This window comes from Aotus nancymaae, unplaced genomic scaffold (genome assembly GCF_030222135.1).
Source record: "Aotus nancymaae isolate 86718 unplaced genomic scaffold, 86718_ANA_hifiasm-v0.15.2.pri h1tg000025l, whole genome shotgun sequence".
Classification (NCBI taxonomy): Eukaryota; Metazoa; Chordata; class Mammalia; order Primates; family Aotidae; genus Aotus; species Aotus nancymaae.
Genome location: NW_026988438.1, coordinates 14,227,884 through 14,253,494, shown reverse-complemented (window position 1 = coordinate 14,253,494; position 25,611 = coordinate 14,227,884). Strand labels below are relative to the sequence as shown.

General features: G+C 38.8%; 1 protein-coding gene across 2 annotated transcripts in view; it reads right to left on the bottom strand.

Moving 5' to 3' along the window:
• SLC25A13 (solute carrier family 25 member 13) overlaps nt 1-25,611 on the bottom strand; it is a 205,200-nt gene that overhangs the window by 19,732 nt on the left and 159,857 nt on the right. For both annotated transcript variants that reach the window (XM_012450767.2, XM_012450769.2), the window contains one exon: nt 13,471-13,611. In XM_012450767.2, the coding sequence (XP_012306190.1) occupies nt 13,471-13,611 (141 nt within the window). The remainder of the gene's footprint in view (nt 1-13,470; nt 13,612-25,611) is intronic.

Here is a 25,611-nt window from a genome sequence, read left to right as displayed (position 1 = left end):
CCAGTTTGTGTACGTCACTTCCCTTTTTTGTCTATACATTTTCTTCTACCGAGTGGCTGCACTAGAGTCTCTCTGAATCTGCTGTGATTCTGGGGGCTGCCTGATTCGCAAATCATTCATTACTCAATTAAACTCCCTTAATTCGGCTGAAGTTTTTCTTTTAACAAGACTAAACATTTACTACTTTCTTTGCTATTCATTCCTGTTACATCGCCACCTGGGATCACGTTCTAGAATTTCCTTCATGGAAGTTCTACTGATAATACACTTTCTGAGTTTTGCTAGTCTAAAAAACATCTTTACCCTTTTTTTTTTGAGACAGAGTTTCACTCTTGTTGCCCAGGAGTGTATCACCACTCTGTGCAATAAAAGAGTTGCACGTAGAGTGGTGAAACACAAGGAGAATACCAGCTCAGCTAACTGGCTAGTCCTAGTGGTTGCTGTTGTAGAGAAATGGTGCTTGTAGAGTGTATCGAAGGAGGTTTGAAAAAAGAACTGTTTACTTTCTCCCTGGACTTTGTGATCTACATCAAGAAGAAAAACAAGAAATTATCAGAGGGCACTGCTTGCATAATCATTGCACATTTTAAAGGAAACTTGTCAAGAGAAAGTTTCAGCAACAACCAGAATGAGCATCTCTTCAATAAGATGTTCTGCCCATAAGATTTCTAGCCATTGGTAAAGCAGATTTTTTTTTAGACGGTGTTCTGCTCTTGTTGCCCAGGTTGGAGTGCAGTGGCACAAGCTCAGCTCACTGCAACCTCCAACTCCCAGGCAATTCTGCCTGTCTCCCAAGTAGCTGGGATTACAGGCATGTGCCACCATGCTGGCCAATTTCTGTATTTTTAGTAGAGAGGGCATTTCTCCATGTTGGTCAGGCTGGTCTTGAATTTCCGACCTCAGGTGATCTGCCCTCCTTGGCCTCCCAAAGTGCTGGATTACAGTGTAAGCCACTGCAACCGGCCTACTCTTGTTCTTGAAAGAAATTTGTACAGGGTATACAAGTCTAGGTTAATAGGTTTTCTTCCTCCACATACTAAAGACACCTCCATTCAACTGTCTTCTGCTTTCCACTGTTCCCATTCTTATGTTAGCTGTCAGTTCAACCGCTGCCCCTTTGAAGGTAAATCGACCTTTTTTCTCTGGCCACTTAAAAGCTTCTCTCTAGCTCTGGTATTAAGCAGTTTGCCTTTGATATACCTAGTCTGGATTATTTTTATTTATCCTACACCTGCAATTTGTTGTACTCCCCACTCCATGGCCCAAAACAGGGTCTTACTCTACTGCTTAGGTTAGAGTGCAGTGGTGCCATCATGGCTCACTGCAGCCTTGACCTCCTGGGCTCAAGTGATCTTCCCACCCCAGTCTCCCAAGTAGCTGGGTCTACAGGTGCATGACACCATGTCTAGCTAATCAAAAAAAAAAAAAATGTTTTGTAAAGATGAGGTCTCACTTTGTTGCCCAGGCTGGTCTTGAACTCCTGAGCTCCCAAAGTGCTGGGATTACAGGTGCAAGCCATTGCATCCAGCCTTTTGTACTTCATGAATCTTAGATCAATGGCTTTCATTAGTTCTGGAAAATCTTTAGCCATCATCTCACCTTTTATTCCAGTTTTCTATTTGTTAGACCATCTCATGCTTTCCTCTGCTGGGGGTCCAGAAAATGATACCCCCAAAGTATGGCTGTTTTGCTATGCTGAGTGCTTTGAAAATTGAAAGGCCTCAGAAATAAGCCTCAAAACCAAGATCTCTCTCTAAGACCTCCTCCCATTCCCGCCTCCTCTCATCTTCTGTCTCTCCCAAGCACGGCATGAAGCTGTTCTCTTATCCATCTAGAAACCAGATCCCCAAAGAGTAACATAATTGCCTTCAACCCTTTCCCTGAAATTTCATTAACCAGAGAAGATCGAAACCCGTATCACAAAGGAAGAGACTGAATATTAAACACAACACCTAGAACCCAGACAACTTCTGTCCCAAACATTGTGTGTTCTCTGGTCCCATTCAATTTCCAAAGATAATTATTTACTAAGCATTGTTTGAGCCCTGGGTTCATTAATACCCCTAAAAATCATTAACTCCTACACCTCTTATCCCCGCTTCCCTTATGAAGAAGAGTATGTATACAACTGTACCCCACTGGGTCATTGAGTAATCGTTTTTCTGTGATTCTTCCATGCTATGCATGTTAAATAAATTTGTATGCCTTTCTCTCCTATTAATTTCTCTTTTGTCAGTTCATTTTCAGTCAACCTTCAGAGGGTGAAGGGGAAAAGTGTTTACTCTTGAACCCTAAATACACATGTATGCCTTCAATCTTTGTCTCTCAGAAATGCATTCTGGATAATTTATCTTCCAGTTAACTAATTCTCTGTTAGGCTGTGTTTAATCTGTTGTTAAAGCCATCTGTTGAATTTAATTTTTTTTTTTTTGAGACAGTCTCACTCTGTCACCCAGGTTGAAGTGCAGTGATGTGATCATGGCTCACTGCAACCTCAACCACCCGAACTCAAGAGAGATCCTCCCACCTAAGCCTCCTGAGGAGCAGAGACTACAGGCAGGTGCTACTACACCTGGCTAATTTTTTAAATTTTTTGTAGAGATAGGGTTTTGCCATGCTGCCCAAGCTGGTTGCATTTAAAATTTTAATCATTATAAATATTCTATACCTTTTACTTTTAAAAAATAAAACATTTGTTTTATATTTCTGATAATTTTGAAATTTTAAATCTTTGTGTTTAAAATGTTTCTTGTTGTTTTCTGTTATCTCTTCTTAAAGTGTCTTATTGCCTTATGTGACTTGGGTATTTTTTTATTGTGAGCTGCTCATTTTCCTGGTACCATTATCTACAAAAACTCTTTGAAGTCTGGGTTGAAGGTAGTAGGTTCCTCTAGAGATAATTGTGGTTTTTTTGTTTTTGAGACAGGGTTTCACTGTGTTGCTCAGGCTGGAGTGCAGTGGTGCAATCTCAGCTCACTACAACCTCCATCTTCCGGGTTCAAGTGATTCTTGTGCCTCCGCCTCCTTAGTAGCTGAAACTACAGGTGCGAGCCACCACACCCAGCTAATTTTTCTGGCCAGATGGTCTCAAACTCCTAGCCTGAAGTGATTCAACCACCTCGACCTCCCAAAGTGTTGGGATTACAGGTGTCAGCCACCACGTGCAGCCTGTGTTTGCTTTCCTCAGGCCTGGGAGTACTATCAAGACTATTTATTTATTTATTATTTATTTTAAAATTTATTTATTTATTCTTGAGACAGAGTCTCACCCTGTCACCCAGGCTGGAGTGCAATGGCACTATTCTGCTCACTGCAACCTCCACCTCCCGGGTTCAAGTGGTTCTCCTGCTTCAGCCACCCAAGTAGCTGGGATTACAGGCGTGCACCACCATGCCTGGCTAATTTTTTGTATTTTTAGTAGAGACGGGGTTTCACCATGTTGGTCAGGCTGATCTCAAACTCCTGACCTCGTGATCCACCCGTCTAGGCCTCCCAAAGTGCTGGGATTACAGGCCTGAGCCACTGCGCCCAGCTCAAGATGATTTAAAAATAAATTTCTAACTTGAAGTTTTTCATATCACTTAAAAAATATAAATTCAGCCTGCAAGCCCATTGAGAGCAGCTTGAAGTTTCTGATTCATGGAGTATTTCCCTGCACCCACCTCTTCTCTTCTTTCACTGAGAGGCAAGGCAATTTTCCTTGTAGCCTAGGGTAGAAGGGAACATTGTTATTTTATTCTTCCACTGAGGGTGTAGCCCTTTGAGGTGCCAACTTCATGGGGGAGGATTTTCTTAAGGACTGGGAATAGGATAAGAGAAGAGTGATGTCTATGGTAGAAACTTTCAGGAGGCACTATCAGGAATGTGTGCATGTAGCACTGACACCTGGGAGTAAGTACCTTCTGAAACTGCATCCTAAGTGCCCTGCTTGCTTCACCTTACTCCTAGCCCTGTTTGTTTGTTTGTTTGTTTGTTTTTTGATACTTAGCACTTTGGGCAGTACCTGATTGTCCCGAGACTTCTAAAATTATTGTTCACATTCAAGTGTTTGGCATATGCCATCAAGGCAAAAAAGAGCTTTATGGTTCTGCTTACCTCATCTATTTTTAGGTTTGAATATTCCTTACTTCCTTGACTTGTATCATCTGGAAACAGTCTTTTACAAAATATATTATCCAACATTTTTAGTTTTTTTTCAGTTGGATGATCAGTTAAAATCTGCTCTACAGGCCAGGTGTGGTAGCTCACGCCTGCAATCCTGGGAGGCTGAGGCGGGCAGATCATGGGGTCAGGAGATTGAGACCATCTTAGCCAACATGGTGAAACCCCGTCTCTAATAAAAATACAAAAATTAGCTAGGCATAGGGGCTAATGCCTGTAATCTCAGCTACTTGGGAGACTGAGGCAGAACTGCTTGAACCTGGGAGTTGGAGGTTGCAGTGAGCTGAGATTGCGCCACTGCACTCCAACCTGGGCAACAAGAGCAGAACACCGTCTAAAATAAAAATCTGCTTTACCAATGGCTAGAAATCTTATGGGCAGAACGTCTTATTGAAGAGATGCTCAATCTGGTTGTTGCTGAAACTTTCTCTTGACAAGTTTCCTTTAAAATGTGCAATGATTATGCAAGCAGTGCCCTCTGATAATTTCTTGTTTTTCTTCTTGATGTAGATCACAAAGTCCAGGGAGAAAGTAAACAGTTCTTTTTTCAAACCCCCTTCAATACACTCTACGAGCACCATTTCTCTACAACAGCAACCACTAGGGCTAACCAGTTAGCTGAGCTGGTATTCTCCTTGTGTTTCACCACTCTACGTGCAACTCTTTTGTTATTATTTTTTTTTTGAAAGACAGGGTCTCAACTCTGTTGCCCAAGGTGGAGTGCAACGGTGCAATCATTGTTCACTGAATCTCCTGGGCTCAAGCTAACCTCTTGCCTCACCCTCCTGAATAGCAAGGACTATAGGCACACATCACCATGCCTGATTAATTTTGATTTTATTTTTTATATTTAGTAGATATGACATCTTGCTGTGTTGCCAAGGCTGGTCTCAAACCCTTGAGCTCAAGCGATCCTCCTGCCTTGGCTTCCCAAAGTGCTGACTGAGATTACAAGCATGAGCTACTGTGCCCAGCCCATGGGCAAAGTCTTCTGAATGCTTCATCCTTGAAGAGGATGATTTAGATACAGAAGTATATTGCGTTCAAAGAAATACATATTTAAAATGTATCATCTTAAATATGGATTTATATCTGAATTATTCTTCTACTCCACATCAAAGACAGTACATTACAGGAGTAGGAATACAGGTTTTATAATCAGAGACCTGGTCTCAGATCATCACTTTACTATTTAGCAGCTATCTGATGTTGGGTAAGGTTCTTAAAATCTCTGTACCTCAAGTTCTTCATCTACAAAATTGAGTAATATTTGTACAAAAACATTAAAACTTAAATCCAATGATTAATATAAAGTAGCTAGTATAGTACCTAGCACAAGGATCTCTAATCAAAGATAATTCAATAAAAGATGATAATAATTACTATTATCAATGAAAGCACACTGTCCTGTTGGAGTGGAAAATGGAAATATATATAACACATAATTTTAACAAAATATGAGTCCTATGTGGTTTCATACCCGAATCACAATAGAGTTCCACGTTTATCAGGCCAACCTTTTATTCAGTGGAAGACCTAATTCTACTAAGTACATTTATACTAGTAGTTTGTTAAATTGATCATACATCACATGGGCTTCTTTGGTTGTTACAAGGCATATCTTTTACAGTTAATGCATTTCTTAAGCTGGCCATTTTTAAAGTACATCTCTTGGTCATGATTAGAAACCAGAGAATATAAAGATGACTCAGCAGAAATATATCTATCACTTCTGGAAAATACATTTGGAGTACCTTACAAACAGTGGATAGCTAGCATCATTTAACATACTTTTTAATATGAAGGCTAGCATATTTTAAAAGTTTAGATAAAATTAAAAAGTTCTGTCCTAAAACTAATATTGTGGGTACTTAGCAAAAAAAAAAAAAAAAAGAAAGAAAGAAAGAAAGAAAAAAGAAAACAAGCAATAACAGTAACTTGGTAAAACATGTGTCTCTGGAAAGATAGGTTATCTGGGCTTAGGCTGAGAAACTAGCATTTTATTGTTAGATACTCTTTTGTATCTGAATATTCTCCCTTAAAAAAAGGTACTGCCTTTTAAAATCAAATTTTAAAAGAACTTTATGACACTACAATTATATGTTTCTCTTCTCTCACCTTTTAATGTAGATCACTTTGAAGACAATGATACTGTACACATCTTTGGTACTCTAGCATCTAACAGCGTTAGCACTCAATATTCATTTGATGAAAGAATTAAAGAATGGTTAAAAAATCAATCATCTGCTGACACTTTAAGGAATCTCTTTTTTCTAGCATCGTTGGCATACTCAATTCCTCTGGGCATTGTTTTATAAAAATAACATTTTTCAAGCCATCTCCTTTTAATTTGCTATTCTAAAGTCCAAAGCAGAAGACCCGGCCTGGAGAGGTTGTTGACCACACAGCATTGGAAATTACCCAGGACTGGAGTAATATGGAAGAAACTAGGTATTCCTGCAAGAATCCCTTAATTGACACTCAGTAATCAAAAGTTGATAACAACTAACACATCACGTGTACTATGAGCTAAACTCCACCCTATAAGCTTTACATGCATTATTTTAGTAAATCCACACAATGATCCTATAATGTAGGTATGACTATTATCCTCTTTCTACAGATGAGTCAACCAGTCATCTGAAGCACAGGGACAAGAAGTTTTGTAAAAAACAAACAAACAAACACATCTTTTTTTTCAAACTAAATGTTGGGTACTATGCTCCCTACCTGGGTGACTGAATCCCAAACCCCAGCATCATGTAATATACCCATGCAACAAACCTGCACATGTACCCCTGAATCTAAAATACATTTAAAATTATTTTTTAAATTTCTTTTTTTTTCCAGTTTTTGTTTAATAAACCTTTAAGCAGAAATTATGGACATTACATGACCTGTAGTATTTTTAAAATGTTCACACATATTAGATACAAAACCTGGCTCCTTGAGGTATACTTGATACTCTCTCCTTAAAATTCTAAAAATCCTTCCTTAAGTGAGAGAATAAAAGTCTATCAGTAGTAGAGCACAACATTTTTATTTATGTATGTATTTCAATTTTTGGTGTTGGTGTATCTGTGAAAAGACTCTGTCACTCTCTCTCATACATCAAGAAATATACACTTAGATATCTCATATGAACAGAATCGTGCAGTATTTGCAGTTCTGTGACTGCCTTATTTCACTTAATATAATGTCTTCCAGGCTTATATACGTCATTGCAAAAGCAAGATTTCCTTCCTTTTTAAGGCTAATTATATACCATATTTTCTTTAGTCATTCCTTTGTTGATAGACATTTGGGTTGTTTCATAGCTTGTTATTGTAATAATGTTGCAATGAACATGGAAGTCCAGGTATCTCCTTCGGATATTTACTCTTCAGATTTCTATTCTTTTGGACATCCACCCAGAAGTGGGATTGCTGGATCATACAGTAGTTCTATTTTAACTTCTTCAGAAAACTCCATACTGTTTTCCACAGAGACTATACCACTTTACATTTCTACCACCAAGAATTTCAATTTATCCACATCTTCACCAATACTTATATTTTGTTTTTTTGATAATAGCTATCCTAACAGGTGTGATGAGCTATCTCGCTATAGTTTTGATTTGCATTTCCCTGATGATTAGTGATGCTGAGAATTTTTTCACATCCTTTTTTCACATACATGTTGGCCATTTGTATGTTTTCGTTGGAAAAATATCTATTCAAGTCCTTTGCCTATTTTTGTAATCAGCTTCTTTTTCTTCATGGTAGCACCAGACAATGTCATATTTATTTTGTGTATTCCTTTCTTTCTTTTCTTTTTTTTAGACACGGGGTCTCACTCTGTTGCTCAGGCTTGAGTGTGGTGGTGCAATCATAGCTCACTGCAGCCTTAGACTCCTGGATTCAAGTGATTCTTCTGCCTCAGCCTCCCAAGTAGCTGGGACTACAGATGTGCATCACCATGCCCTGCTAACTTCTATTTATTTATTTTTGTAGGGATGGTATCTTACTATGCTTCCTAGGCTGGTCTTGAACTCCTGGCATCAAGAGATATTGCCCTGGCCTCCTGAAATACTGAGATTACAGACGTAAGCCACAGTGTCCGGCCATATCTTTGTTTTCTTGATGGCTGACCTGTCCTACCCCAGTATACTGTGAGCAGGGACTTGGCTTTAAACAGCCAGCTCCTGAAGGCTGGAACAGTGCCTGGCACACAGTAAGCTCTCAATAAGAGTGTGCTGAATGAGTGAATTAATATGATTTACATTTTAAATGGATCACTTTGGCTGCTGTGGCAACGGTGGATTTAGGAGAGTCAAGAGTCAAAATTTAAAAAGCCCTGAAGAGGCTTTCACAGAGGTTCAGATGAAAGATACAAGTAAAAATGGATGGGTGAGAACTGCCAATAGGCTGTAAAACTACAGCATGTCCCTGGGTATCAGAAAACTAGAATGGCAATGTGTTCTCAAAGTAGACTAAACAATTGCTTCCTTCAGGTCAGGGCATGAGCACATAAAAATATCAAATTTTAGAAGCGGATAAATTGACAAATTAGTCTTATGAGTACTTACATGTTACCAAAAAAAAAAAGGGAAAAACTGATAAAACTGGATAAAATCTATTAACACTAAAAAGTGCACATGCCCTTTGACCTAACAACTTCACTGCTATGTATTTATCCTTTCTAAACACTCACAAAAAAAGTATGTCAAAATATACATAGGGATGATCACCATGGCATTGCTTGTAATATCTTCAAACTAGAAACATAAATATTCATCAACAGGAAACTGGTTAGATAAACAAAAAAATGTATACAGCTATAAAATAAAACGAGGAAAGAACTTAAAGATATATTGTGTTTGAAAAGATTCTATTTGTGTTAAAACACACATACTTTCTTATGTAAAATTTTCTCCTTTAATTTCAATTTTAGATTTGGGGTTACATATAGAGGTTTGTTACAAGGATGTATTGCGTGATGTTGAAGTCTGGGCTTCTATTAGTCCTGTCAGCTAAGTACTGAGCATAGTACCTGACAGGAAGTTTTTCAGCCCTTTCCTCCTTCCCTCTTTCCCTTTCTCCTGTTGGAGTCCCTATCATTCCCATCTTTGTGCCCAAGTGTATCTAAAGTTTAGCTCCCACTTACAAGTGAAAACATGATACTTGCTTTTCTGTTTCTGCATTGATTTGCTTACGATAGTGGCCTCCAGCTGCATCCATAATTTAGGACATAACTTAGTTCTTTTTATGGTTGTGTAGTATTCCACTGTGTGTAGTTTGCACATTTTCCTTGTCCAGTCTCTTGTTAATGGGCACCGAGGTTGATTCCAAGTCTTTGCTCCTGAAAACATATGTACTTTTCTGATGCTGATATGGGTAAAATTTTTGAAAGAGAAATAGTAATATGAGCAGAAAGTTTTTCTTTTTTTAAGGATATAGTAAAACCTTAAGCAGTGGCTATCCTTTGAAGAGACTGGAGCAGTAAGGGATAGGGAGACAATTTTACTTTTCTTCATATACTTTTCTGAATTACTTGATTTTTTGAAATATAAATTGTATTTTACTTTTTAAAATTGAAAAAAATCAATTTTTCTTTGAGCTAACTGGCAGAATAAACAAGAATGTACTGATATATCATTACTTGCTTTCTGAGTTTATGAACAATAGCTCCAATGATTCATTTATACACGCATTACAGTTGAACACATGTATACAACATTTACATATATGGATAAAAATATATTTGAATACTGTCAAATGCAGTGGAAAAAACCAATGCCTTTGATTAGAAGACAGCAGACAGAGTCCATATTCCTAAGTAACCTTCCACGCTAGAGTCCATGCTTAATTTGTGATTATTGAGTTTGAAAACTTTTCAACAGTGCTTGATGGATCCTAGCTGTCATTGCTTCACTGACCATGGTTTGTTCTCAAAAAGAGACACAGATGGTTCTACTGCTTCCTAATGAACATCTTTTAGGCCTAATAAGTTGTGCTGCCATTTACTGCTAAATGATAAGCTTCATTCCATTCCTAAAGTATCATTTGTCCCCCCATTATCGCTCTGACAGCTCCTATGGAAAAGGTAACGTTCAAAAATAGATAATACAACTTTCTTTTCTATGACAGTTTATTTGACTTTTACTTTTATGCTCCAGGGGTTTATGCAATAAAACAGAAGTTATGCAGTGAAAGGGAAATACATCCTCATATATTCTTTTTAGAAAGTAGTAGACTTTGTTTTCTTAGCTATGCTACATTCAAATAGCTCTTTCAAAGACAACTAATTATTCTGCCTTCACTTCAATCACCTATATCCACTGTGCTATAACTAAATCTCTCTAAATGTTAGCATTGGGGTGGGGGGGGCTTTGTTTACATTGTTTACTGTACTTGTGCTGAACTATTTCTTACTTTAGGAATTCAAAATGTTTACCGTTTTCTACTTTTTTTCAGTTGCAAATGTATTTCTAAAGGAAGTATTCTAATTGCCATTTACTGGGAAGTCAGAATACTTTGCTTATTTTGCAAGTCAATACAGGAGAAAAACAGAAAGGCTGATTTTCCAATTTAGGTAAGGTTAAAGCTCAGCAGGTCTAAACACACAGAGCCAACCACTCACCCTTCTTGGGTCTGGCATTGTAATGTTAACAACAGAAACAAAAGAACAGAGGGAAGGAGAAAGAAGATTACCTGTCTCAACTAAAACTAGGACAGTGGTTCTTCTTTTTTAAACACCCACCTGGAGGGACACATATGAGGTTTAAAAGGACTGTGTGAGGTCATTCCTAGTCATTTGCATTTTTCTACTCAACCAGGACTAGAAACAGAAAAGCTTTATTACTAAAAAGTGCTATCCTGAAACAAAAGCACATTAAACTACAAAGCAATGCTAATGCTGTGATGCTCCCTAGAAAGATGGATCTTAACCTGCTGTGATGTCTGACTATGTAAAGGTGAAGTGGGGTAGGTCTGGAGAAGAGAGGTTCACAAGAAACAAAGCCCAAGACAGAATGCTGGGAAAATATAAATGAGGACCAACTAGGCTTGCCAGACTGAAAGGAGTCCACACCACAGAGGTCAACATCTGTGGAATGAAATCCTGACTCACGGGTCTCTGAATGTAGCTGATGCTGATGGCCAGCAGGAAGGTAGAGATTACTAGGTCACTTTCTTGCAATGAAATCAAGGTTCCAGAAGCTCAAAGCATTAGTGATTTTCTTGGTAATTACCAACACTCCAAAAACAGCATTTTAGAAGGGAGCACCAAGCCCTCTGGAATGCTTCTGAACTAGATTAAACCACTAGACCAATAATTAAACTAACTTCATATGAGAGAGTTCTCTTGCTCAAACTTGAACAATCCTGCTCATTTTAGGAAAGCAATTTTAGCACAAAAGTGGAAACAAGAAATTTCTGAGCCTCAATTTCAGCTCAGATATCATGGTTGGCAGCCTCTTTTCATCTGAACTACAAAATCAGGATACCAACTACTTCCAAGAAGTGTTAAAGGGGATTAAGATTATTAAATAATGTGAAGATGAAAAGCACTAAGTCCCAGTATTGTATCATTTGCAGGTAGTTTAACAGCCTCTGTTTCTGTATCAGCAAACAAGTTTCTACCATTTTATTCATCTAGACATTTCGATAACAGTCATTGCCATAGTACCTAAGTGCTTTTTACCAGACAACCCGTTGAAAGACTCCTGGCATCTTGTCAAAATGACACGCTGCTACTTCATATTACAGACTGTAAGAGCCTAAAAATTTAGAAAAGATTATTTTTCTTCAAATTGATCAATGCTATGCCTCATGAAAATAGTGTTTATTTTTTACAGCTGGGTAATAAATTGGTAAGCAAAATAGCTATAGAACATTGTGTTACATTGTACAATCACAGACTGAGCATTTTAAGTTCTACTTAAAAAATCAGCAGGTTTATTCCTAAGTACCACATATGCCTAAATATAAGGCAAAAATTTCCCCTGCTAAAATTAATCCCAGAAAAGAGGGCATCACATTATATTCGATCCTCACAAAGTCTCAGATCATGAAGTACACTCCCCAATCACTTGACCTTGAGAAGCTGAGCACCATATAGGGAAGGCAGATTCTCCTGAAACAGCCACAATTATTACTAACTCTGGATGTTTGCTGAGGTCACTTGCAAAACTCAGTTTAAAAAGAAAAGAGTAAAAACCTATTTCTAGGAGAAGGATCTCACAAATGCTGTGTCAAATGTCAAAATAAGTCATTTCGAGTTCATTCTAAAAAGCAATATGGTAAGTTGTTACATTATAGGGACCAGTTATATTCATTCAGAATGAATTGGGAATAGGAAAAAAGAAACTGACTTGTCTTAATATTATGTTTCTATGAGATAAAATTTGCAGGAACAATATCATACGTGAAGGTCAAAAATGCTTCAACTTACAAAGCTTGGGATAAAAATGAAGACAGTGTATTCTGCAAAACCATGCTAACAGATGACCTAAAAAGTGAGCTAAGTGGAGATCAAGATGCTGATTCAAAATTCATAAGTAATTTGAATATTTCTTGATACGTATGTATAGAAACAAAGCATTATTAATTTTATATGTGACTGTATACATTTCTGTGTAAATAAATGAAACCATTTTAAGTAAACATTTGACTTTTCTCCCATACCCCTAAAGGTTTACTTAGTCAAGCTGCATAAAATGTTTTTTTAAAAAAATTCTTAATTGAAAAATTGTGTATATTTTATGTTCGACACAGCCTTACGGCTAGGCATATAGGCAAATAGTTCTAGTAAATTCCATGATAACTTTTTGGTAGAGCAGTATGAATAACAAATTTCAAGAATCCTCTAGAAGTTTGGTTTTGCAATCATTCTGAAAAAAAATTTTCTAAATGAAAAATGATTAAGATTTATAATAATTAAGGCATACATATATATAGAAAACATGGATCGGAACATACGTATAGGATCAGAAAATAAATTATGATACAGGTTTCTCCTTGAACTGAACTCAGCATATCAATAACAAATCCACATAGAGTTCTAGCCAGTGTTGCTGCAACACTGAACAACTCTAGAAGGCATGATTCCCATCACAGTCATCCTGGATTTGTGTATTGATGAGGATGGTTTTTTGGCAGATGGCAGGAAGGGGCACCTCCTTCTAACTGGCATGAAGATGCCCCTGAAGCTCAGGCAGAACACCTTAGCCAGATGTAGAAATGCAAAAAAAACAGATTTCACGTTAATGAACAGTTTCTACATTAGGAGATGAGAAAGTAATCAAATAAATGACTAAAAAAAAGTTACCTTGTAGATCCCAAAGAACCCCAGGTCCCGCACGACAGACAGGGCGCTGACTCGCGGACCAGTGGTGATTTCTCCGGCCACTTGCAAACGGATCTTGACGATTTCTAAAGGATTTGTGAAAATCACCTGGGAGCCTCCAGCCTGAAGAGAATAAAAAAGATTTAGGATCAAAGCAAAGAAACGGTAAAGGTGGGTCAGGAAGAGATGAATGATTATTCTCAAGGAAGGTTAAGAATATTCTATCCTCAAGAGAATGTAGTTTCAGTCCTTGTGCCATCAATCAAAATGGTTAGAGATTACAAGTATGAATCAAAATATAGTTACTGCCTAGGAAGAAGCCCTACCTCCTTAATGCGGGGGCTGAAAGAGGGCAAAGACCAGAGATTTCTGTTGACCTCCCTGAGTCCTCACACTGAAATGACAAACACTCCTTGAAGCACAAACAATTGCCACCACAGGGCTCAAAGCCAAGGGCACAAAGGCAGTAATAAAATGAAAAGCATTCGTATCCAAATGAGACACAGATCTGCCTCTCAGAATAGAAGGGGTACTAGGAGGACAAAGGGTCTTGAATGATGGATGTCATGAGTTTGGCAATGATTCAAAAACTGCCAGAGAACATGTAAACTTAGATGAAAGCTGTTATTTTTTTTCTCTTAAAAACTCAAATTGATCATCAAATCTCATTTTACGGAGTTGCAAGTTCTTATAATTTTATTTATGTATTACTTGTGTATAGAATTGCTTTTTTCAAATGAGATAAATGGTATGTGAAGTAGCAAAACTATGTACTGCATCAATTACCACCCAAACTTTGAACATCGTGTGTTATTTCATTCCAACAATGGCTGGATGCCTTATCTCCAAGAGCATCAGTGAAACCTGTAAAGTACACTATAAGGGAAATTTTAAGATAGCTATTTTGAAGCTAAGCCTATATTTATCAGAAGCAATTACATTCTTTCTTCCTGTACTTCAACTTGTTATTCCTTGTCACAGATATATGAAATTTTTAATCATCCAAACTATACTTTACTAATTAGAACTAGCTACAAGAATGGCCTTTGAAATATTAGTTTTAATAGCTGGAAAGAAAAATTAGAAACAACATAAATATCTGATGATAAGAGATGGGTTAAATGAATTTAAGTATGTTCATGCATAAAGATACTATGCAGTCAACAGTGAAAAATGTTCAATATATACTTTTAAGTAAAAGTTCTCATATATTTAAAATGCTAGAACACATTTCCCTTGCCATCCCTTACCACCATGTAGGAGAAATACACCAAAGTAGTGCTTCTAAAGTGGTAGAATTATAAATATCTTTCTTTTCCTTTTTTTTTTTTTTTGATGTATTTAAAATTTTTTCTATATAGATCATGTGTTACTTCCATAAAGAAAAATAAGGCTGGGCAGGGTGGCTCACACCTGTAATACGAGCACTTTGGGAAGCCGAGGTAGTCGGATCACCTGAGGTCAGGAGTTCGAGACCAGCCTGATTAACATGGTGAAACCCCGTCTCTACTAAAAATACAAAAATTAGCCAGGTGTAGGTGGGCGCCTGTAAACCCAGCTACTCGGGAGGCTGAGGCAAGAGAATCGCTTGAACCCAGGAGGCGAAGGTTGCAGTGAGCTGAGATTGCGCCATTGCACTCCAGCCTGGGCGACAGAGTGAGACTCTGTCTCAATAAAATAAAATAAAATAAAACAAAATAAAATAAAATAAAATAAAACCGAAAAATAAACACTTGTACACAGTTTACCTAATATGTATAATATTAATGAAAAGAATCCAAGAAAGATGTTCATTCATTAACTCTCTAAATCAAATTGTTTTTGCATTTTTTACCAACTTGATACCTTAATCAAGACACTCTTGTTCTTCCTTAAGTGCAAATGAACTTTTTTTTTGGTGAGGGGAGAACAACACAAAATCAAATCCTGGGCTGGATTCACTGAAAGGCCCAAGAAAGGGCCTTACTCTAGGAAGCAGAGTGTGAGATGACACACAGAGGCTGGTGCATTCTGGTCCACATAAAGACGTGCTGCTCCCTGCCCTACTGCTCAGAATAGGTCCACTTTGCTCAGACACTGCTGCTGCAACCTGCAGGTCCCTGGGAAGAACAACCCCTTGCTTGTTTACAGCCCTTGAATGTTTTGCACCTACATTTCCCAAGTGATAGGGACTGAGCTATTTACGGTTGGTAGAATGGTAAGTTGAAACACACCTAGTCGAGTAACCAAGCTAGGGACACAGTAAGGACTGTTCTCTGTGTTTCTGAACCAAAACTCTTCATATGAAAATCTGATGCATAGTTAGAAAAATGAATAGAAATTTAAAATATAAAGACTGTTTTATGGAGGTAGAATTGCTGTGAAAGATTCATCAGGTTGGAATTAGCCTGAAGGCTGACTTTTCAAAGCTCAAAAGAGGGTAAGACCATCTCTACCCAAGGTAAAATGCAAAGTAATCAGAGAGTACCAGTCTTCTTGGAGGACAGATTGAGGAAGACAATGCGTACTCATCCAAGCACTGCCAACAGCAGGGAAGGAGGTAGCTGAGTGGCCCACATGAAGGCAGAGCTTCAGTCTCCCTATTTGTCAAACCATCTCAACTTACTATAAGATAAAAAGAGATGGAGAATGTACAGCAGCCAGCACAGTGCTCAAGACAGAGCCATTACTTCAAACATGTTGGTTTCTTTCCCTTTTTCCTCCTACGTTGATGTTTTCTTCCCTGGATGTATGTTAAAATCACTTGCAAAACTTTTTAAAATATAGTGACCTCTGGACTTCAGTCCTCACAGTTTAATAAGAATTTCTGCATCTGTCCTTGTTAAAATTTTCCTATGAGATAGATTATGACATGTGGTGAGGCTGAGAATCCCTGCACTATACCATCTGCACTTCACCATCTCTAGAATCTGTCAATTCTGAGAATCAGCTTAATTGGCTTCCTGAATGCCATGGTTTCTAATCCCAGTCTTCCATATTATTTCACAGAATAACTTTTGTTTGTTTTACATCTGATGTCACAATGAACACTTTCTACATATCCAAGTGGTATCGTTATGAAAGAGTACAATTCTTAGGTACAGAATTGTTGTCTTATTATCTCTTATCTTTACTAACACTGGTAAAAGTTGCTAGCATTATATACAAAAAAAACAAGAACTTACACTCAACTCCCTGACTCCAAGCCAATCGACAGATACCACTTCTTTTAAAACAGCAAAGTGAGTTATCACTAGGAATGAAGTAGGAGTCAAATCCACTTCAGAGGGCTGCAGGAGGCAGATGCACCGGGAGGAAAGAATGTAGTGATATGAAGAAAACATAATGATGTACCTATTAACTGTGGTGGCCTCTGAAAGAAAGAACCTACAGACTCAAAGTGGCACATTGTAAAAGTGCTGAAGATGAAACAGGCCCTTTGGAGTCAAACTGGAAGGAAATGAGAGACTCCAAGGCACCAAGACAAGATACTTATCATCAGATGCACGGTGTCTGGGTCTTGCCACGACTTGATCACTGAGTAGCACACTGCCTGCTGCTCTTCCGATTCCTAGTCTATTATCCATTCACAGTACCATACCCATGGTTCCTCTTTTGCAGAGATCAAAGATAGCTGAATCGGCAGACAATGGACAGGAACACCTATTGTGTGCAATGTCTTTGCGTCCTTCATCACTTGAGAGCTCTGGCTGTGTGAAGATACTGGTTTTTTTTGTGTGTGTGCAATTTTGTCACAAATCATTTCCCTATGACTTTCTGGAGTCTGTGGTAAGTAGGACGTGGGAAAATATTCCATGCTGAACTGGCTCAGTGTGATATATTCTATTTACAGTGGTAACACTGACTTTCCTACATGTTTCCTGGTATAGTCTTTGTTATTAAATCTTAGCTACTATCTAGTACCTGGATCCATCTAAGAGAGAAAGAGAAATGCATACAACTATTACGGACTCACTTCTGCTACTTGATTTTTCATTCACCAAATATTTACAAGCAATCGTGTTCAAAGTTTGTCCTAGGAAGTGCAAGGACACAAGATGCTTCATTCTCATTCTCAAGGAGCATGAAGTAGTAAGGGGAGAGGTAATGAATGTTCATTAAATATCTATTATGGGGCATTACGGTGTTGCTTTGCATATATTACATACTTTCAGTCCACTCAAGAGGTACTTTTTGCAGATTTTCCATAAGAGGAAACTGAAGCACAGAAAGATTAAAGCAACTGTTATGGACTGAACTGTGTTCTACCAAAAGTCGTAGTTGAAGTCCCAACCCTCGAATACTTCAGAATGTGACTATATTTGGAAACAGGGCCTTTAAAAGAGAAATTAAGTCAAAAAGAGGTCTTTAGGGTGGGACTTCATCCAATCCAACTGGTGTTCTCATAAGAAGAGAAAATTGGGACACAGACATGTAAGGACACCAAGAGAAGACACAGGAAAAAGCGGCCATCTGCAAGCCAGAGAGAGATCTCAGAAGAAACCAAGCCGGCCAACAACTTGATCTTGAACTTCCAGACTCTAGAAATGTGAGAATATACATTTCTGTTGTTGAAAATGCCTAGGCTGTGGTATTTTGTTGTGGTAGTGCTAGCATATTAATAGCAACTTACCCAGGGCTATATAGCCAGCAAACAGAAGAAAGGATTTTCAGTGGCATTCAATAACTATTTGCCTCACAAATACAGAAAATGGAACATTAGAACAGATAATTATATGATAAGAGCCAAGGTCCAGACAAACTAATAGGACAGTTCAAAGGAGGGCAAGAGCTCTCCTGCCTGGGAGGTGATAAGCCAGTGAGAAGGTAACATGTTAGCTGCAGACTATGGTGTGATTAGGATTTTGGTAGTCCAGGCAGAGAAAGGCACGAAGGCACAGTGACAAGGGTATGACACACTTATATGGGTAATATACCCAGCATCACTTCTGTCTTAAGTGAAATTTTAATAAGGATAATAATTATGATGAGATCAACATCATCATCCTCTAGCATTTATTGAGGCTCCTCTAGCTTACTATGTGCCAGGGATTGTGCTAAGAGTTCTATAAGGATTCTTTTTTTGGTCTTTTTAGTATCATAAGGTAAGTAATAAGATAATAATATCCTGGTTTGAGTGAAGAAACTGAGGCTACAAAAAGTAAAGGAGGCTATTTAACATGCTTGGAGTCACACAGCTAGGAAGGTGAAGCTTGGATTCCAAGTTTGACCAGCTGGATGCCAGCAGCACACTTAAGAGTTCTTATCATGACAGCCTTTTGCTCTAGATGGCTTGGAAAAGTGGTAGAAAAGAAGATGGCTGAAAATAAGATTGCTGGAGCCAAATCATGGAAGGTCCAGGACGCCATCTAAAAGAACAGGCTCTATTCTGGAGATGGTCTGTGCAACTGTGCAGCAGCAGGAGAGCTCAGGAGCTGTAGAGGTCTGAGCATTATCTATGCCTCGGGAAGATGCCTAGGCAGCAGAGGGGAGAGGGCTCATCAGAGGCAGAGCCAGAGGCAGGGATCACAATTAGGGTGTTAGCTAACTAGGTGAGCAATAAAAGGCCAGAATTAGAACAATCGTATCCATACTGAAGTAGAGGTGGGGGTTGGCTAATGGATGCAACAGAGACCATCTGGGTTTGGCTGCTGAATATAGGGGAAAAAGAGTGGGTAAGCTCAAAGAAAGAATCCAGGTTTTTTCATCTTTGTTCCTTAATAGGAACAAAGGGTTGAAAAGACAAAAATGACACATTTAGAAGGCAGTGGAAGGGTGAGTTGGAGGAGACACAGATGAGGGCATCACTCCACATATATAACTGAAGACAGGGGCTTAGATGAGGTAGGAGGACCAAGAAGAAAAATGTAGAGTAGTGAGAGGCCTATGAAGTGATGAGAAACCTCTGCTGTATACCAGTGGTACAGCAATCCAGGCACAAGAGTTAAGAACGGGGCTTCCACAAGTGAGAAGGTGAAATGACCAACAACACCTGCTGACACAGGGAGGCCAAGTCCAGCACATGGGGTGACCTAGGATTGGAACGAGGATGCTGCGGAGCGAGAGAGCTGTGCAGTCTACTTTTAGGGGAAGGGAAAGTGAGAAAATGACAGTAGTTTACGAGAGCAAGTAAGAGACGATGACAATTCATTTAAGGTTATTAAGGAGAAAAGATCTGGGGGAAGAGAGTGAAAAAATAAAACAACTAGGGATAATTATGCAATGCTTACGTACAATAGTGCAAGTTTTGAGTGGGAGTGAAAGGTAGAACATGAAGAGTCTGGATTTGCTTTAGTGATACACAGAGTTGGGGAATAAATTTGTTACAGAGCAGAAACTGACAAATCATAGTTGTCCTTACTATTTATGCTTTGAAGATTAAAAAAAAATCAAACAATCCAATTTGGCACAAGAACAGCTAAAGTTCTGATGTATAAACCATATCAGCAACAAAAGACTCCTTTGGAATCAATAGTAAAGTAATATTCTGGCTCACCATAGGAAGTTATGGTCAAGTTACTGTGATCTGTAACACAGAAGAGAAGACGAAGCAGCTGATGATCACAGAGATGAGTTCACAGACTCACGCACTCTATTCCTCAACTCAAAACAGGTTAGAAGGTACAGCAGGTGGCCATGTGTGTAAACAGGGCTTAGGGCTGCACATCTGCATGGGCTGTACACCTGCACCTGGCTGCAGGGGACACAGAGCTGCAGGCAGCACAACGGGTTCTCTATTCAGAGTTACTGTGTGCACCCACGGCTATAGAAGACAAATTATTAAGTTCAGTGCCATGTGGACTCTCTCCCAGACTATTACCAGGAACTGAGGACAATTTTATTGCCCGCTGTATTAGTATTGAATACTAACACCAGTATGACAAATTTTTTGTGACATTTTTCAAAAGGGGAGCCTATATTCAAAACCATTATATATCTTTATTAGAGTAGAACAATGGAACTGGTACACTAAAACACATTAACTTTTATTCTTTTACAAGTGGCATTAATAAAGAATAACTTAACATGAAATATATAGGATCAAAATGAAGAAAAAATATTTTTAAAGGCACATAAACATTTGAATGTAAGAGAAATAAGCATCATTAGATTCAATGTTGCAAATATATCACTTGGGCTATAAATTTAAAATGCAAATTTTCCTAAAAATGAATATAACAGTCAAATACTATAATTTTTTCCTAAGTTAATCTAAATTCAAAGCAATCCTCCTAAAAAACTTCAGCAGGGTTTCCTGAATATGTCTGAAGACAGGAATATTCTGAACAAAAAATCATGTAGAAGATCTTTTATCAGTATACATTTATACACATTTATAAAGTGTCAGACACTTTTAAAGTTTAGCACAAGACTAGATAAATGGAAAGATCCAAATGTGTAGAGTCGGGGCCGGGCGCGGTGGCTCATGCCTATAATTCCAGCACTTTGGGAGGCCGAGGTGGGTGGATCACGAGGTCAAGAGATCGAGACCATTCTGGTCAACATGGTGAAACCCCGTCTCTACTAAAAATACAAAAAATTAGCTGGGTATGGTGGCGCGTGCCTGTAATCTCAGCTACTCAGGAGGCTGAGGCAGGAGAATTACCTGAACCCAGGAGGCGGAGGTTGCGGTGAGCCGAGATCGCGCCATTGCACTCCAGCCTGGGTAACAAGAGCGAAACTCTGTCTCAAAAAAAAAAATGTGTAGTCAGAATCACTGAAAATCTTTTTTTTTTTTTTTTTTTTTTTAATTGAGATGGAGTCTTGCTCTCTCCCCTAGGCTGGAGTGCAGTGGTGCGATCTTGGCTCACTGCAACCTCTGCCTCCTGGGTTCAAGCGATTCTCTTGTCTCAGCCTCCCAAGTAGCTGAGACTACAGCTACATGCCACCATGCCTGGCTAATTTTTGTATTTTTAGTAGAGATAGGGTTTCACTATGTTGGCCAGGCTGCTCCTGAACTCCTGACCTCAGGTGATCTGCCCGCCTTGGCCTCCCAAAGAGCTGGAATTACAGGCATGAGCTACTGTGCCTGGCCAAGTATCTTAAAAAGGTAGGGAAAAAGTGCTACTTTGCACATGGTCAGTGGTAGAGTGGAACACTTCTACTTGTAGCTAGGAGTCCCTCTCACCCTCACATATCTGGTAACATCCTAATGAGTAATGCTATGGTTTACTCATCTTTTTCCTTTAAAATAGGATAACGAGCAGGCTGGTTTTGATGCATTTCAGCATCAATCCCACAAACTGAAGAGGAGCACAGTTCTTTCTGGGACAGTTTCCAGCTTACATCAATTTTTCTCTTTTTTTGAGACAAAGTCTCTGTCTCCCATGCTGGAATGCAGTGGTGCGATCTTGGCTCACTGCAACCTCCACCTCCTGGGTTCAAGTGATTCTCGTGCCTCAGCCGCATGAGTAGCTGGGATTATGGGTGTGCGCTACCACATCTGGCTAGTTTTTTTGTATTTTTAGTAGAGACAGGTTTCCCCACGTTGCCCAAGCTGGTCTCGAACACCTGGCCTCAAGAGATCCGCCCGCCTTGGCTTCCCAAAGTGCTGGGGTTACAAGTGTGAGCCACTGCACCTGGCCCAGCTTCTATCAATTCTTGCTTCCCAGAGGTCTCATCCTTTTCACTTTATTGAGAGTACGTAGTTAACTAAGAAGTCCTGGATGCTGGAGGAATCTGAGTCTGAAAGTACACTTGTGCAGGGAGGCCCAAATTGTTGCAAAAATTCAGTGGCTGGTATGAGACTTCTCTCTTACCAATTGTGTAAGGATTTTTTTCAAAGGCTACATTTTCAATCTGTGATTCATTATGTATGAAGCATCTTTTGGCAGAGGGAAAGATCTTCCAGTACTGAATCCCAATTGTTTTTTCTTCCCCAGGGTGCTTTTGGTCCTCCTTTCTTTCTTCGGCTTTCTTATGCAGTAGATTATTCCTATCCTTCTGCCTTTATGGGACCTGAAGGCTGTGGCTCTGCCTACAGGGATCTCTGCACTGATTATTTCCAGTCAGTCCTCTAACAATGTACACTCCACACGTGTCTATCCTCTAGATCCCTTTCTGGAAGGATGTGATTTTCCAGCTACTAAGTGGGAGGAGTCATCCTGAGACACTTTTCAAGAACAAATAGCCCACCAATGTGGCCAGAAAGAAGAGATAGCTGTAACTATTTGAGTAACTACGGCCCTGCAAACTCTCTCTTCTCCCCTCCTCTCCTTCCTGGAGAAGCAAGAGCCAGACATTTGTCAAGCACTTCTGATATAGGAGGCACTGTGCTAAGTCTTCAGAGACATCACCTTCCTCATTCCCCAGTCATGCTGACACAAGCTATATTACTCCTCTCTTTCTAGAGGTGAATGGAAGCAGAGACTTCTCTTCAAGGCAGTAACAGAATGTGAACCCAGACTTGCCTGATTTCTAATCCATGCTCAGAATCATTATGCCTAGTTGTCTATTGTGAAAAAGCAGATTCAATAAAACAATTCATTTTCAGTTTTTTCTTCCCTATTTGAACAGAGTATCTGCCTGAATTTTTGGTTAATCTGATCCTATGGACTAGAATTCATGTGATTTTAAGAGCTTTCAAGAGAGATAAAGATTAACCAATGGATTCAGAGACATTAAAGTACATCAAGTATAAGGAAGAGATGTTTTATCTAGGTACAATATAACTGCTTTTCATCAGATACATCAAACTTTTCTTTGTAATTAATCAATAATGAGAAAGCCACGCTACTGGGCAGTAAAATCCCCAAATCATGCTGAATCTGAATCCTTGAGAAATACTGTATGTATATACATATGTATGTACTTATTTTGGAGACAGAGTCTTGCTCTGTCACCCAGGCGGGAGTACAGTGGTGTGAACTCAGCTTACAGCAAGCTCCGCCTCCCAGGTTCAAGCGATTCTTGTGCCTCAGCCTCCCAAGTACTTGGGATTACAGGTACCTGCCACCATGCCTGGCTAATTTTTGTGTTTTATTTGAGACAGGATTTTACCATGTTGACCAGGCTGGTTTCAAACTCCTGACCTCAAGTGATCCACTTGCCTTGGCCTCCCAAAGTGCTGGGATTACAGGCGTGATCTACCACACCCAGCCATAAGAAATGGTTTAGACTCAAAAACATACATAACTAGTGACAATTTCAATTTTATTCAAATGGGCTTGCAAAATAATTATACTGATATAGATTTTGTCTAAATATAGCATAGTCATTTCAAGATAGGAGTAATGGATGTGTTACCTCTCTACCAATACAATCCTAAGTTCACATCTCCATGTGACAGTTTTGGCTGCTGTGATTTATATCAGAAGTCCACGATCTTCATAAATTCACCTCTGCACCCAGGAGTGCTGAGAGCAACCAGAAAGGGCAATAGGACTGTGACTACAACTACATCAGCATGAATTCTAAGCACCAAGCTTATCAAACCCACAGCGTTCTACTGACACAAAGCATCATTATTCCCAAATGCTTTTTTCATGTGAAATGGTCCTCATGGCTCAAAGTAAAATTATAAGTTTTTTCTTCTAATACTCCCTTCTCTGAAATGGGCTAGTTTTCAAAGAAACCAAACTGTGGCTCCTATCATAGTGCCTTTCGCTCTGTGCCTACATGCTTCAAGCTTGATTTCTTCTTCTCCTTCTTACAGTTTTGCCACCTGAATCCCTCTTGCCATGACTTCATTGTTGACACTTCTGGTTTGGCATAGGGAAGTGAAATAACTATTTATTTTAAAAAAAACAGAATTTTAAGGGCTGGGTGTGGTGGCTCACACCTGTAATCCCAGCATTTTGGGAGGCCGAGGCAAGAGGATCACTTGAGGTCAGGAATTCGAGATCAGCCTGGCCAACCTGGTAAAACCTTGTCTCTACTAAAAATATAAAAACTAGCTGGGCATGGTGGCACAGGCCTGTAGTCTTAGCTACTCGGGAGGCTGAGGCAGGAGAATTGCTTGAACCCTGGAGGCTGAGGTTGCAGTGAGCCAAGATTGCGCCACTGCACTCCAGTCTGGGCGACAGAACAAGACTCCATCGCGGAAAACAACAAACTATTTTTAAAAAACCAAGTATTTTAGAAAGGCAACATAATCCAGAGTTCCAATGTACAGCCCCATTTTCTCTAAGTACTACAAGAACAATGGACTTCACTAAAATGATAATGTACTTTAGGTCCAACAGTTGTGGACAAGTAGGTTTTACAGTTACATGTGCCTTAAAACTGACTCACCAAGGCTGTCTGCTCATTATTACAATGATAGGAAATATCAGTAGCCTAAATATATTAACTAAAGGTTAAGGGTTCAGAAGCTCCAGTTCCTACTTCCCCATGATCCATTTCCTTTCATCTGTATGAACAAACAAGGCTTTCTCTAATGATTCTTTATTAAATGAGATAGTATTCCTGAACATCTTCTTGAGACTTCAGGAGTCAAGTCAAAAGAACTCATTAGATAAAAATACAAGCCTTCTTACAACACCCCCCCAACGCCGCCTCTCCCGGCCCCCAATCATTCTAGTCAACAGTCTTGAGAATATTCAGAGAATATTAAAAGTCTTACATAAAAAATAAAATTAAACCCATCATCAGTCGGCTGTCCACAGAAAACATGGCAGTGTATTTTTTAATATAGCACAATTTCAACCATATTTTAAACTAAAATCATTAACTATAACTGTAATTTAATCACCCTCTTTTAATTTGAATTCACATGGTAGATACTTATAGCTACTTAAAAAATTAAGTGGCAAAATGTATATGAAGAATATGTATCTTGATATTTTAATTATGCTCAATTGAATGTACTTAGCTTTAAAGTGCTTTTCACAAATGACATGTGCTAAGAATATCTAACTGCACACTGACATTCTAAAATGTGTGCTTACATGTGTCGAAAATAGATTAATATAAAGTTATAGAATAGACTTTTACCAAAACACAAATACATTATTTTGATTATACGGATACAAACAAAATTGTAACTACGAATAAGGTCTATACTAATAGATGTCTAATGACTTATGTTACATTAAGATGAATACACAAGTTATGATAGTGTTTGATATTTGAATAAATTAGAAAAAGATTTGTAAAGAAATCTAAGGTTCCACATATTTTCCATTTACTTTCTTACTAACTCAG